At 40.8% G+C, this 14,689-nt stretch overlaps 2 protein-coding genes across 4 annotated transcripts; one reads left to right on the top strand and one right to left on the bottom strand.

Annotated features, from left to right (window-relative positions):
- The first annotated feature begins 28 nt into the window (after positions 1-28).
- On the top strand, positions 29-14,218 carry acsf2 (acyl-CoA synthetase family member 2). Of its 2 annotated transcripts, XM_028475534.1 has the most exons (16): positions 29-240; positions 1,565-1,760; positions 2,552-2,680; positions 2,785-2,838; positions 2,914-3,032; positions 3,302-3,464; positions 4,152-4,247; positions 4,333-4,484; positions 4,664-4,755; positions 4,828-4,904; positions 10,633-10,740; positions 11,324-11,475; positions 11,673-11,814; positions 13,136-13,246; positions 13,314-13,382; positions 14,130-14,218. In XM_028475534.1, exons 1-16 carry the CDS (start codon positions 134-136, stop codon positions 14,184-14,186), a joined length of 1,824 nt encoding a protein of 607 aa, XP_028331335.1. In that variant the 5' UTR covers positions 29-133; the 3' UTR covers positions 14,187-14,218. The 2 variants fall into 2 exon arrangements, with proteins under 2 accessions (XP_028331335.1, XP_028331336.1); XM_028475535.1 differs by lacking the exons at positions 13,136-13,246; positions 13,314-13,382; positions 14,130-14,218 and adding an exon at positions 12,193-12,346.
- chad (chondroadherin) lies at positions 5,340-9,741 on the bottom strand. Of its 2 annotated transcripts, XM_028475536.1 has the most exons (4): positions 8,942-9,740; positions 7,360-7,523; positions 6,607-6,752; positions 5,340-5,651 (listed from the first exon to the last, which is right to left on the bottom strand). In XM_028475536.1, exons 1-3 carry the CDS (start codon positions 9,728-9,730, stop codon positions 6,611-6,613), a joined length of 1,095 nt encoding a protein of 364 aa, XP_028331337.1. In that variant the 5' UTR covers positions 9,731-9,740; the 3' UTR covers positions 5,340-5,651; positions 6,607-6,610. The 2 variants fall into 2 exon arrangements, with proteins under 2 accessions (XP_028331337.1, XP_028331340.1); XM_028475539.1 differs by lacking the exon at positions 5,340-5,651 and having other exon boundaries at positions 6,570-6,752; positions 8,942-9,741.
- Positions 14,219-14,689: the final 471 nt, after the last annotated feature.

Below are 14,689 nucleotides of genomic sequence, written 5' to 3'. Positions count from 1 at the left end.
AGGGCTGGGGGCGTGTCTTGTACGCCCCCTGCTTATGGGTGTGAGTCTAACAGGCGGAACTCAGTCTGAGGAGCATTATTTAATCACTGCTGCTGCTGGGTGTGTTTGAAGAGCTTTATTTTATTTTAAAAACATGTTGACCCGCTGCATTCTGTTGTGCACGCGCACCAGGACGCGTTGGACGTCACCCGCGGCTCTCAGCACCGTGTACGCGCACGGTCCGCGGGTCCGACACTGTCGGTGAGTTTAGACTTAGTTTTTTTTTTTTTCGAAGTGAAACTACACATCAGACATATGTAGCAGCTTCTCATGCTGCGGTTTGGCTTTAATCGATCACTTTTAATCACTTTAATTTAGGAGGAAGTTCTTCCCACTTTCACTCCGTGACCTTTGACCAAATTAATTCTGACTCTGAGCAGAATCTCATAAACATGAATATCTTAGACTCTCTGACTCTAGTCAGAGCCTTAAGGCTCACCAGTGGAGCGCATGTGTGAGGAAAATAACATGTTATGTTATGGCGGGGCCATGCCAGCTAATTTGATCTTTTCTTTTCTTTGCTGAATCGATTCAGCAAACTAACAATCTACATGATTACAGTGGGACGATATGATGATGTAACGATACAGGAAAAATATCTGCTTTAGTTTGGCTTTAACTCTGGACTTTATGTAAATTAATTACTCTGGGTTTGAAATTTTCAACTCTCACAATAATATATAAATATCAAATAAAGCACAACATAAATAAGACCAATGTTTCCTGATTTTTAAAAAAAAAAAAAAAAAAAAAAAGCACAAAAAAGAGGCTGATAATTAAAACCAAATCATGTCATTATGACATCCTTCAAATAAATATATTTAATATGTGAATTATGAACTGTGTCTCGTGATGTTTTATTACAATATCCAGCCACTACTGATCAATCTGTGCACTTCACTAAGCGAAATCAGTTTTACTTTTAACAAACTACAGCCTATTGATCCACTTTATGGTGAATGATTAAATTATCTGTAAATCAGACGTGAAATTATTATTTAATGCCAATTTTACCAAAGTTAAGTCCTAAAGTTTAAGCTTCACGTTTTTAAAAGTTGGTCCTAATTTGTGGTCAAAATGTAAAATGTTTGTCTACTTTAATTTTGATTTGATTATTTTTTTAATTTTTTTTTTACATTTTATACTACTTTTTTTAAAAAAAACATGTTTGTACTCTTTAAAAAAAAAAAAAGTTATTCTACTTTATTTATTTATTTTACATTTTTAAATATTGTCTAAAAAAATAATGTTAGTGCACTTTTTATTTTATTTTCTAAAATGTTCATATTACTCTACTTTTTAAAAAACATTTTTTAAATGTTAATTTACTTTTGTAAAAACCTTTTTTTTAGTCTAGTTTTTTTTTTTAATGTTGGTCTACTTCAAATTCTCAATACTTTTTGTCATTAATTGACTTTAACTGATGATGTCACTGATCATTTGGAGTTGATTCCTGGATGATTAGCTCCTCCCACTGTTACCTTGTTGCTGATTAAAGAGACAGTGACCTATGGTTCCTCCACAGGTCCATCCATGTGGACCATCCTCCCATCGTCCCAACCCTCACCACCAGCTACGCCCACGGCACCTCCAGCTCGTCCCTGCTCTACTCCACGCTGGGACAAACGCTGCTGAACGCCGCCGAGCGTTTCCCCGACAGAGAGGCCGTGGTTTTTGTCCAGGATGGCGTCCGCAAGACCTTTGCTGAGTTACATCAGGACGTGAGTCTCTGACATAAATTCAGAATGTAGACAATCCTCTGAAAGAAGGTCAGACTTAACTTACCCTGAAGGATTAGATTTAGATCAAAGACACATTTGGATATTTTTCTCTAGATTTTAAGGGAAAAAAAGTCAGAATTCTAAGTTTAGTCTCAATATTTCAAAAATGTTCTTCAAAATTTTAAGATTTAGCGAAAATTCTGCAGAGGAAAATTGGTAGATTTTTTTACTTTTTGATACATTTCTGACTGTCATCTTAGAATTGAAGAAAATACATTTAACATTTGGGACTTAAATCAGAAACACTTGTTAGAAATTTTCTCACAACTTGAATTTATTTTTTCAGGACATTTCCATGAAAGTAAAATTCTTTTCCAGGTTTTCTTTTTTCTCAGAATTTATAACATAACGAGCTCAATTTATTCTTAATCTCAAAATTCTTAAATGTCATAAAGTCAGAATTCAGACTTCATAATTTTGAGTTTAATCTAAATTCAATCTGAGTTTATCTTTTTTTCTCTCAGAATTTTGAGATTTCAGTAAAATTGTACAGGAATAAAGAGTCTTAAAATATAAAAGGTGAGGATTCTCCAGGATAAATAAAGTCAGAATTCAGTTTATTCTCTGAATTCTCACAGGTTTGCTTGGAATTCTGAGAATAAAGTCAGGAGTTTATAATAAAAGTTACAAATACAAAAAATCTCAAAATCCTTAAGAAAAAACAACTTCATTCTTCTTTTTCTTCTTCTTAATAATAATAATTGTGTGTGTGTGTGTATGTGTGTGTGTAGGTAGAGAGAGCAGCAGCAGGTCTTCTGGCTCTGGGTCTGACTAAAGGAGACAGACTAGGGATGTGGGGACCAAATACATACGAGTGGATCCTGTTTCAGTTTGCTACGGCTAAGGCTGGGATCATTATGGTAACAGCATCCAACCATCATCCATCCGTCCATCCATCCATCAACATCCATTCCTGTCCTCAGTCATAGATATATACAGCATAGATCTGCTGCTCTCTCCACAGGTGGCTATAAACCCGGCGTACCAGGTCAATGAGTTGGAGTTTGCGTTGAAAAAGGTGGGGGCGGGTCTCTGAACTGATGCTGTCTGTGAGGCTGCGTCTGATTGGTCGCTGACTGGCTGCTCTCTACAGGTTGGCTGTAAGGCCGTGGTGTGTCCCTCTCACTTTAAGACTCAGCAGTACTGTGACATGCTGAGGAAGATCTGCCCTGAGATAGAAACTTCCTCACCCGGAGACATCAGGACATCCAGGTACAAACATCACAGCCTTAAGCTGCTGTTCCTCATGTATCCACTGGGGGCGGAGCTGTAGACACGGGAACAGAAGTGACCAGGAGAACATCATCAATCAGCCTGAAATCACGTTTTGAACAAGTTTGTATCTGATCGAACCATCAGCTCCATCTTTAGTTTTTGTGAAGAGCCATCGTTATCATCCTCTGGTTGCTGTGTTCAGTTATTACTTGCTGTGTCATCATTAGAACCACTGAAAAGTGAAACACAGTGTGATGTTTCTGCAGATTTCCTGATCTGCGCTCCATCATCGTCCTTGACAGCCGACAGCCTGGAATGTTCCACCTGGACGACGTGATGCAGGCGGGCAGCAGCAGCTTCCAGCGTCGGCTGCAGGAAATCGAGGAAAGCATTTCCTGTGACGACCCTCTGAACATCCTCTTCACCTCGGTAAACTCAGCACTTATTCCTCATCTGTTGCTCTGTGCAAAACAAAAGCGCCTTCATCCTAATCCTCATCAGAGGCCACTAGTCCCATGTGTTTGGTTAGCTTAGCACATGGTGACAAGTCACACTTTCGGTTAGCTTAGCACGTAGCAATAAGTCACACGTTTGGTTAGCTTTGCAGGTATCGACCAGTGCCACGTGTTTGGTTAGCTTAGCACGTAGCAATAAGTCCCACGTGTTTGGTTATCTTAGCACGTAGTGACCAGTCCCATGTGTTTGGTTAGCTTAGCGCATAGCGACCAGTCACACGTTTGGTTAGCTTAGCACATAGCGACCAGTCACACGTTTGGTTAGCTTAGCACGTAGCAACCAGTCCCACATGTTTGGTTAGCTTAGTACGTGGCGACCAGTCCCACGTGTTTGGTTAGTTTAGCATGTAGCAACCACTCCCACGTGTTTGGTTAGCTTAGCACTTAGCGACCAGTCCCACGTGTTTGGTTAGCTTAGCACATAGCGACCAGTCCCACGTGTTTGGTTAGCTTAGCACGTAGCGACCAGTCTTACATGTTTGGTTAGCTTAGCGCATAGCAACCAGTCCCATGTGTTTGGTTAGCTTAGCACATAGTGGCACGAACTCAGCAGTGTCAAAGGGCAAAGGGGCGGTTCTAATAGACATATCTTTGTGTCCAGGGAACCACTGGAGCCCCTAAAGGAGCCACTCTGACTCATCACAACTTGGTCAACAATGGATACTTTGTGGGAAAAAGAATCGGATACGACTGGAGGGTGAGTGAGCTTGGCCTGTGGGCGTGGCCTGGCCCTGTGAACTTCTTCTTCTTCCAATAACCTGCATCTCTCTGTGTGTTTCCAGCCTAACTCTCGTATCTGCATCCCCGTGCCATTGTACCACTGCTTCGGCTCAGTGGGTGGCAGCGTCTGCATGGCCATCTTCGGCATCTCCACCATCTTTCCCTCGGCCGGCTACGATGGGAGGGCTAACCTGGTCGCCATAGAGACGGAAAAGTAGAGTCACACAGCTGTTTGACCTTCCCGTGTTTTGGAACTTTTTCTCTCTTTTGTTTCTATGGCAACAATGGATGATCTATCCATCTTTAAAGCGTCTCCATCTTTAAAGCGTCTCCATCTTTAATAATCTCCATCTGTAAATTGTCACATCTTTAAAGCGTCTCCATCTTCTCCAGGTGCACCATTATTTATGGCACTCCAACCATGTTTGTGGACCTGGTGAATCATCCAGACTTGGAGAAGTTCGACCTGTCGTCAGTAAAAGCAGGTCAGGAAGGTTTTTAAGTTAAAGATGTGCGTTAAAGTTGTGCGTCCATTTCTTTACGTTGTGATGTTAAAGGGATCATGGCCGGGTCCCCGTGTCCACCTCAGCTGGTGAAGCAGATCATAGATGTGATGGGCGTCAAGGAAATCACTGTGAGTTTTTCTCTTTTTTCCGTTGTTTCTTCTCTCCTATTTTTTAAAGAATTATGTTGTATTTTCTTTTATATTGTTATGCTTTTTTTCTAATAATTTTCCTTTTACTTCATTTTTTTTTTTTTTACTGTTTCTTTTCCTCTTTTGCTGCTTTTCCTATTTTCCTGTTTTTTAATTTTCTTTTTTCTTTGTCTTCTACATTTTTTTTTTAATTATATTTTTATTCTTCTCGACACTTTATTTCCCTTCTTTTTCATTGTTATGTAATGTTTGTTTTCCTGTCCTAATTGTAGCAGTTCACCCTGTGGCCACTAGGTGGAGGCAAACATCTGCTGAGCCCTTTTTGTTCTGTAATCAATGCACGGCTCATTACTGTGATCTGATGAATCAACACACAGGAAGTGATTTTTACAAACACTTTATTTGATGTGAGCTTTTGTAAAAACGCAGAAAAAGAAGTTGTTCAGAGAAAATCAGTTCAAAGCGAAGCTGCGATAAAAGTACATTTAATCAGGTTATAAATTTTTGTTTGTTGGTATGTAACCATCAGATAATCCAATCCGCAGTTTATCTCTTACACCTAAGCAGCGTTGTTTGTGTTTGTGTGACGTGAACAAACTCCTGATGAGGTTTTCTTCCTCACTTTGGTTCCCGTCCATGAGTCGGACTCTGAGCTTTGATTCAGCGACTGGTAGATGTCGTATTTACAAGATGGGGGGGGCGTTCTGAGTCTTTTCCCAGCTCGTCCTGTTGGAGACACAGAGAGCAGAAGAAGTCAGAGGCCAAAGCAAACAGTCAGCCCTCGCTGCTCAGAAAGGTTTCCACTGGACGACCACACAGAAGGACTATGTGAGAACATTCAGTGGTTCACGGGAGGATCACGACTGATAAACACGTCTGAAGGTCCAGCAGAAACGTTAGGACCACTGAGAACATCACAGTGATGATCAGAACGTTCAAAGAGCTTCAGATTAATGCATTCAGATGTTAGAAAACATGTGGAACGCCTCCATCTGCAGGAGGAACTAAAGGTCAAAGGTCAGAGACACTCTGATGGTCCCTCAAAACAAAACCAAGCGAAAGATTCCCACTGTTGGACAACAGTTGCATGTTTCTGCTCAGAAAGTGAAGAATCATCATCTTGAATATTATTATTATACCTGGTACCACGGGAACGTCCTGCTATTCACACTCAGACATATGTCACTTTTTATAGAAGATAAATTAATCTGATGAAGCTCAGAAGTTTGACTTAATGCCTCATGTTTTTAATATTCCTTTTCTTAAAGTGACCCTCCACTGTTTTTACAAGTTTGTCCTAAAATATTCTAAATGTCCATATTAGTAGATCTATGTCTAAATGAACCCATGTTATGCATCATATTCGTTTAATGGCCTTTTAAAAATGGGACTACTTTACAGTTTAAAGCCTGTGTTCTTCCATCTTGAAATCACGTGACTGATGATGTCACACGGCCGGGCCCCACTGCCCGTAAATATCCCATTGATTTCTGTTAGAGTGAAGCATTCAGCCTGTTTTTTAGATAAAATGGTAGCTTTTCAGATTATTTAGCAGCGAGTAAATGAATATGGTGCATAATGATGTGTATAGTTAGACATACTGTAGATCTAAAAATAAGTACCATTTAGAAGGTTTTAGGTCAAACTTGTAAAAACAGTGGAGGATCCCTTTAATTCTCACCTGCTTAGGGCCGTGTGCCCTTCTTTGCTCTCTTAGCCTTCTCTCTACAGCTACTGAAGGCCGGGCTGTCTTGCACTTGTTTTCCTTTCTGTGAGGACGGAGACGCACACACAGCATCAGGACGGTTTCTGCTGGAGTCCATCCACCTGCACACACACACACACACACACACACACACGCGCAACCATCACCTTAACAAATACTTCATTGCTCCTGAGGACGAATACTGACAGAATGACATAGATCTGCTCTTGTCCTCTGTCACAGACATATACAGAATAGATCTGTTCCTAATGTTACAAATATGGACCAAATCCTCCACCAACATGTAGCTGTTTAACGAAAGATGAAAAACATCTCCTCCATGCTGTTTTTTAGCTTAACATGTAGCAACCAGTCCCACCTGTTTGGTTAGCTTAGCATGTAGCCACCTTTCCTATACGTTTTTTGGTTAGCTTAGCATGTAGCAACAAGCCCACATGTTTATTAGCTCAGCATATAGCAACATGTTTGTTAGCCTAGCATGTAGTGACTAGTCTCACTTATTGAGTTAAATGTTGTTATCAAAGTGTAAACAGTAGAAACATGTGATCAGTAGCTTGATTAATGATTGGACAATGGTCAGGGCCTGTCCCTCTTGGTCACATGATCATTGTACACCAATGATCTGCAACCAGCCAATCCAACCTGTGCAGCTTTCAGTTACACCAAGTCACTAGATAACACAATGACTAATAAAGCCATAGCACCAACCTGCGTAGTGCAGCCAGCTGACAGGTGCAGCTCCAGGGGTTGTTGGACAGGCTGATGTTAGTGATGGAGCTGAAGTTCAGGCTCCTGGGCAGAGACCTCAGCCTGTTGTTGTCCATATGGAGAGACTTCACTGCTGTGACCCCCGAGAATGCAGCGTCAGAAAACTGCGCAGGACACATGAGACGTTAGACCAGGGTTTTTCAACCATGGGGTCGTGACCCCATGTGAAGTTGCCTGAATTTCAAATGGAGTCGCCTGAAATTTCGAGTAACGGACAAAATAAATTAAATTAATTAAGTTATTATTCTTTTTCAAATTCATACATCACACACATTCTCAATCAACATTCTTAACTTTTGCCTTTTCAAATATAAATATAGTTAAAATAAAATATAGTACAAAAATATCTGAGCTAATCTTGTCACTTTGGGCACTAATCCAGGCTACTTGTAACCTGTGATGGGCAGTAATGAGTTACTGTAATCTGATTACTTTTCTCAATTAACGACTGAAGTAAGGGATAAAATTGAAGAAACAATAATTAGATTACAGTTATTTTCCCTCAGGCAGGCTGCATTACTGTGTTACTAAATGAAACCGTCTCACTGCTGTGTGTTGGGCATCTCACATTTTATACTGTATATACGCATTATAGTGTACTTGTTCTTGTTTTTACAATTTTTGGAAACCTTCTAAAAATTGCTCCCAGACCAATAGTTTTGAATTTCTCAGATGAACCGAAAACACTGAGTAACTCTTTGCTCATTTTGGATTTTTGTGCTGAAAAGTGGCTGAAAGTGGAAGCTCACACACTTTGAACACTGCAGGTGTCTTATTATTGTCCCTTTTTGAGTTTTAATGTGATTTATTCCTCCATTCACACTGTTTATCGTTGGTTTGGATCTGGTTTATTCAGACTTTGCTTCTAGAATATGAGGACTGAGTGTTTCCTAAAGCTGACCTGATCCTGACATTCCTCCGTCCTTCTGGGTGTGTAAACACTGACCGTCACTAGGCCCCTTTCTTCCTCCCTGGGCTTCGTAGACGTGTGTCAGGGTGCTAAAAGCTTCAGAGAGGTGTCACATCCACCTTCGTCACATCCAGGATTTATAGGATCTCTGACAGCAGCGTTTGGAAATTTCCAGCAGTAGTCGGTCTTGACTTTTGGAAATGGATGAGTTCCAGCGGTCGGAGGTGTGTCAGTCTGCCAGCGGCTGTTAGCTCACCGCTAGCTCTGCACAGGGCCTGATTGTCTATTCAACATCAACAGGTCGACGAAGGCTAAAAATACTCCCGTTCCTCCACAGTGGAACAGCCTGTGTGTTTGTTTACAGGAGCAGAATACACATCAGGGAAGGATTGGACCACGAGTTTAGAACACCATGAACCAGGTTCACAGAGACCGCATGGCTGTGACTCACGGGGACTGAATCAGTTTTTAAAGGTGAGCTGATGTTTGAGCAGCTCAACCTTTGGACCAACATTTTAACACACACCCAATGCTAAGATGCTAACTTACTGCTCTGCGTTGCTCTCACTGAGGCTCTGGTGCCGCACGCAGCTCTCTCTAAGCATGACTCACCTTCTCCAGGCTCATGTTGTTCAGGTGGAGCTTCTCCATATAGCGTCCAAAGCTGAGGAAGGCATGGTCAGGGATGGTTCTCATTGGGTTCCCGTCTAGCCTCAGCTCCTCCACCACCCTCAGTTTGCTCATGGCAGCGCTGGGATACACGGACAGCCTGTTCCCGTCCAGATGCAGCACGGCCAGGTTCTCCACGTGGTCCAGGGAGCCTGGCTGCAGTGTGCTCAGCTGGTTGCTGCTCATGTGCAGCCAGCGTAGGTCTTTGGCGCCACTAAAGGTTCCCGCCCTCAGCTCCTTCAGACGGTTGTGGCTGAGCTGTAGATTGAACAGGTTGATCATGGGGCTGAACACGCCTTTTGACAGATCACTGATGTGGTTGTGGTCCAGGTGGAGGTAGGTGAGCTGGGACAGGTCATTGAAGGCACCGGGTTTGATGGAGCTGATGCGGTTGTGGGACAGGTAGAGGTAGACCAGGTTCTTCAGGCCTCTGAAGGCGTGTGCCCCCACCTCGCTGAGTGCACAGTGCTGCATGTGCAGCGACACGAGACCCACGCTGGCCCTGAATGCCCCGGACGGGACCATGCCCAGGTCGTTCCTCTGCAGGTTCAGCAGCCGCGTGGCCTCCGACACCCGGGGGATCCTCCTCAGCCCCATGCCATCGCAGATCACGTGCTGCAGGTCACCATGACAGTGGCAGAGGGCGGGGCACTGAGCAGCAGCTCCATGCACATAGACCAGCAGCAGCAGGGTGAGCAGCAGCATCCTGAGAGCTGAGCAGCAACAGCACATGCACTACCATATTTATTACATCTGAGGAGGGAGGAGTCACAGCTCAGACCCTCCTCCTCCTCCTCCTCCTCCTCACTCTGAGCAACATCCAGTGAAACAAGAAGCTTCAGATGGTGTCACTCAGAAGTTTAAACATTCGCAGTTTAAAAACAAGCATCAATCAGAGGAAAACACAGCACGGTGGTGGCAACATCATGCTAAGGGGCTGCTGTCCATCAGCAGGGACAGGGTGGAATAGAAAGAGATGGAGCTACAATGCAGTGCACTCCTGACTCTGAATGATAAATTTATTTATTGATCTGAATAATATCCACTGTAATCCAGGAAGTTTACTATTATTTGGGCCATAGTATATAATTATCTTAGAGATGGAAATCCTTGTTTTAATCAGAAATAAAATGGGTTCAAAGTGACCAAAAATTGTTGAAAAATTGGTGAAATGGGATTTCAAAAACCACAGAAATTGATTAAAATCTGCTAATTGTGGGTAATGGAATTTAAAAATGTAGGAAAAATTTGTTTAAACTGGCAAATAATGGGAGTGACAACTGGTGAATGTGGCTAGATTGGCAAAAATAATCATGAAATATGCTGAAAAGAGGTTGAAAGTCACACAAATGGGTCAACATATGTGACATTAGGTGGAAATAGTTTATAAGTGCTGAAAATGTCTTGAAAGTGGGAAAAATGTGCAGAAAAGGCATTGAAATGTGATGGAGAAGTGGCAGAAATGGGAGTAATGTAGCAAAAATGCATCAAAAGGAGCAAAAATATGGCAAGAAAAAGTGATGAAAATAGGTTAAAACGTAGCATGTTTGGTGTAGTTGCAGAAAAAGGGTAAAAATAAAAAAAACTGGGCTCAAATTTGTGTGTGTGTGTGTGTGTGTGTGTGTGTGTGTTAGGTGGGATACGGTACCACTGAGAACAGTCCAGTGACGTTTTTCGCGTCTCCGCTGGACAACCTGGAGAGAAAGACTCAGACTGTGGGATACATCATGGACCACACTGAGGTACCTGTGCAGAACTGAATTATAATTGTGACTGAGAAAATCTGTTGCTGTTGTAATCATAATTGATTTGTAATTGCATTCTGATCATTGACTTTGTAATTGTAATTGGCATGAGAAATTCTATAAAATTTGTAAATGATTTTTAGAGAATAAAAAATATAATTATAACTTACATTAATTGCTGGTCACTAAACATGGATAACTGAAGACAAAATTGTAATTGATAAATCTTAGTGAACACAACCCTGTTATTATTGTCACACACAAACGACACAATGAGTGTGAATAAATCTTTGTGTCAAGCATGAGGTCTGCAGGCCAACGACGGCTCATCATAAGGAAACTGTTGTCCCTATGGTGTCCACTGGGTGGAGCTGTTTCACTAACACTCAACAATTAAAATAGCCTAAAACTTATTTATATATCATTTAAGTGTCCAGTGTCTGCTCTGTACGGCGCCGAAACCTGCCGAAAGGGGAGGAGCTATAATTTCAAGTGTGTGTTCCTTCCTCTAAGGTGAAGGTGGTGAACCTGAGAAAGGGGGAGGAGCTTTAATCTAGAGTGTGTATTTGTTCCTCCTCAGGTGAAGGTGGTGAACCCCAGCACGGGTCAGGTGGTTCCTCTGGACCAACAGGGTGAGGTTCTGATCCGAGGATACTGTGTGATGATGGAATACTGGAACGATCGCGAGAAAACAGACGAGTGCATCTCTAAAGACGGCTGGTACAAAACTGGGTGAGACCACGCCCCCTACCTACAATCAGCTCACTCATCAAATAATCATTATTTAACTTTGATACAGTTAATTACTTCTTATTCTTTCATTTTTAACAGTCAAAAATACACAAAAGATGTCAAACATTGTAATAAATAAAAAAACATATTTATATACAACGTGTATGTATATATTCACGTGTCTGTGTGTGTGTCAGTGACATCGGGAGGTTGGACACCTACAGCTACCTGAAGATTGAAGGACGGATCAAAGACATGATCATCAGAGGAGGAGAAAACATCTACCCAGCAGAGATAGAACAGCTGCTACACACACACCCCAAAGTGAAGGAAGCTCAGGTGAACACACACACACACACACAGCGCCCCCTGGTTACACACACTGTCATTAACAAGCTAATAAATATATACTCTCAGATGGTAGAGGTTGTTGGTTTGAACCTGTTCGTCTGTGTGAGGTGCCTCACAATATAGAAAACTGATCATAAATGTGATCAACCATAGTTAATAAACTATTAAAAAACTCTACTAGAGGGTTATTATTCCATGTCATTTCAACAAATGGTCCGAACTTTGAAATTATTTTTACCAATTGTTTCGTGATTATTCAATAGTCACACTGTAAATGTTTAGTTTGATCTGATCAATACTTCTTGAGATATGGACAATTTTGTGAGGGGGGTATACTGTATGTCCTTATTTTTCTTCCATTTTCAGCTTCCAATATCCCAGGAACTACATCACATAGTAAAGTGAACTTTGGTGTAGTAACACAGCTCCACCTACTTCCTCAGAATATACAAAAATATCTGCTATACATCATATCTGGTGGACATGCCAGCTCCTCAAAATAGTGAACAAGTGAGTGTGTGTTTGGGTCTGGAACATGTTTGGGTGTTCAGTTAACAACTTAGCATATGCCTCAGCTCCCTGTAATTTGATCAGCTTTGAACTATGACTATAGACTGTTCACATCACTATTGATTAGTCACAATATATGGATTGGTTCTTGGGTGACACGCTCTGGAAATATGAAAAATATATTCATTTGTTTACTATTTTCATTGGCCCATAACTGCATGTGGGAATGTAAGAAAAAATCTGATGTGTTTTATTTTATACTATAAAGGTTACTCTTTATTGGGATATAAAACAATTTTTCTTTATGTAACTTTTATTTTGGACCCCAACTTTGGGTTATTTCAAAACTCATGAATATTGAAAATCCTTAATATGAGGCCATTGTAGCTTGGCTCTGTGTCTAATATTCATTTATTGTTTATTGTTTTTTCACTAGTATAAAAAAAAAATTGCAGAAAATGTAGAACATGAGAAATTTGTTCATAATAAATATTAACAAACGTACACTGAGCACAAGTAGAGCTGAACTATGGTTGATATCGGATAATTTAATATCAGATATTTTAATATCAGATAATTTAATATCAGATAATTTAATATCAGATATTTTAATATCAGATAATTTAATATAAGATAATTTAATATCGGATAATTTAATATTAGATATTTTAATATCAGATAATTTGATATCAGATATTTTAATATCAGAGACCCTGAACCTGCCTCACCCAGGTGTGTGTGTGAACGAGCTGATGATGTAAATACAGATGTTGTTAAAAAGGGGCGTGTTCTTCCTCAGGTGGTGGGCGTGGAGGACGCCCGCCTGGGTGAGGAGGTGTGTGCCTGTGTGAAACTGGTGGACGGACAGGAGTGTAGTCCACAGGAAATACAGGAGTTCTGCAAAGGAAAGGTGAGACCAGCGTTCAGCAGGAGGCGGGGCTTGCTCTGTTCACTCTCTCTCTCTCTGTCTCTTTCAGATCGCTCACTTTAAGATTCCTCGGTACGTGGTGTTTGTGAGCAGCTACCCTCTCACCATCACCAGGAAGGTTGGTCACAGGATCTCACACTGGGACACGGGTTGGTTAGAGACCAGAAAGAGTTCATGTAGAGCACATGTGTCAAACTCAATGCCCAGGGGCCAGTTGCGGCCCTTTGAAGCATCTAATTCAGCCCGCAGGAGAAAGTAAAAATAGCAGAGAAAACATAAATCATTGTGATTATGAAACTCAACAGTATTTGCAGGTGCTCATAGTTTTCCTGGTGCTTTTATCCCATGATTACAGTCATTTTTAATGGTTAATGTTTTAATGAGTCTGCGCCTTCTATTACAGCTATATCTATAGCTATATACGTGTATCTAAAGATGTATATCTATGCTATCTTTCTACAGAAAAAGTTCCATCTAAAGCATCTATGTCTAGATCTATATTATATATCCATTGTAGCCTACAGATCTATATGGCTCTATCTATAGCAGCCCTCTTAACGTGTGAATAGATGTATAGCAGCTTATAAATGTGTGTATAAATCTATAGCAGCCTATTAACGTGTGTATAGATCTATATCAGCCTATTAACGTGTGTATAGATCTATAGCAGCCTATTAACGTGTGTATAGATCTATATCAGCCTATTAACGTGTGTATAGATCTATAGCAGCCTATTAACGTGTGTATAGATCTATAGCAGCCTATTAACGTGTGTATAGATCTATAGCAGCCTATTAACATGTGTATAGATCTATAGCAGCCTATTCAGGTGGTTCCTGACCCATCTGTGTTCATTTTGTCTCAGATCCAGAAGAACAAGCTGCGCTCCGACATGGAAGAGAAGCTCGGCCTGAAGAAATGACTCAGCAGTTTTTAATTGTACTCACCACATCATCATCATCATCATCATCATCATCATCATCATCATCATCATCATCATCAATGCCTTCTGTCTAATGTGAAACGCTTTCAGCACTGCCAAAGATCTTTATGAGCCCAAATAAACTGTTTCAACCTCTGATTATCTGATTAAAGCAGCTGTGGAGTTTGTTTCTCTCTCTCTCTCTCAAGCACACAGACACAAACACACAAATAAAGCAATTGTAATTTATTTGAAAAAACCTGTTGCTGTTGTAATCATAATTGACTTGTAATTGACTTTGTGTTACCATAATTTAAAGGAACTTATATAAAAACTATCAGTGCAAAGGCATAAAAATGTATAAATGTTGGAATTCTTTTTTCTCAGGTAAGACTATGGTAAGGCATAAATTTGTCTTTTTTTATTTGTTTTTTTTTTTTTTTTTTTAGAGGTAAGACTACGGTATGGCATAAAATCACTAAATGATGAGGTAAAATGTCCAG

Source organism: Gouania willdenowi, chromosome 19 (assembly GCF_900634775.1).
Source record: "Gouania willdenowi chromosome 19, fGouWil2.1, whole genome shotgun sequence".
NCBI classification, from domain to species: domain Eukaryota; kingdom Metazoa; phylum Chordata; class Actinopteri; order Blenniiformes; family Gobiesocidae; genus Gouania; species Gouania willdenowi.
This window is presented reverse-complemented; position numbering and strand designations above follow the sequence as displayed.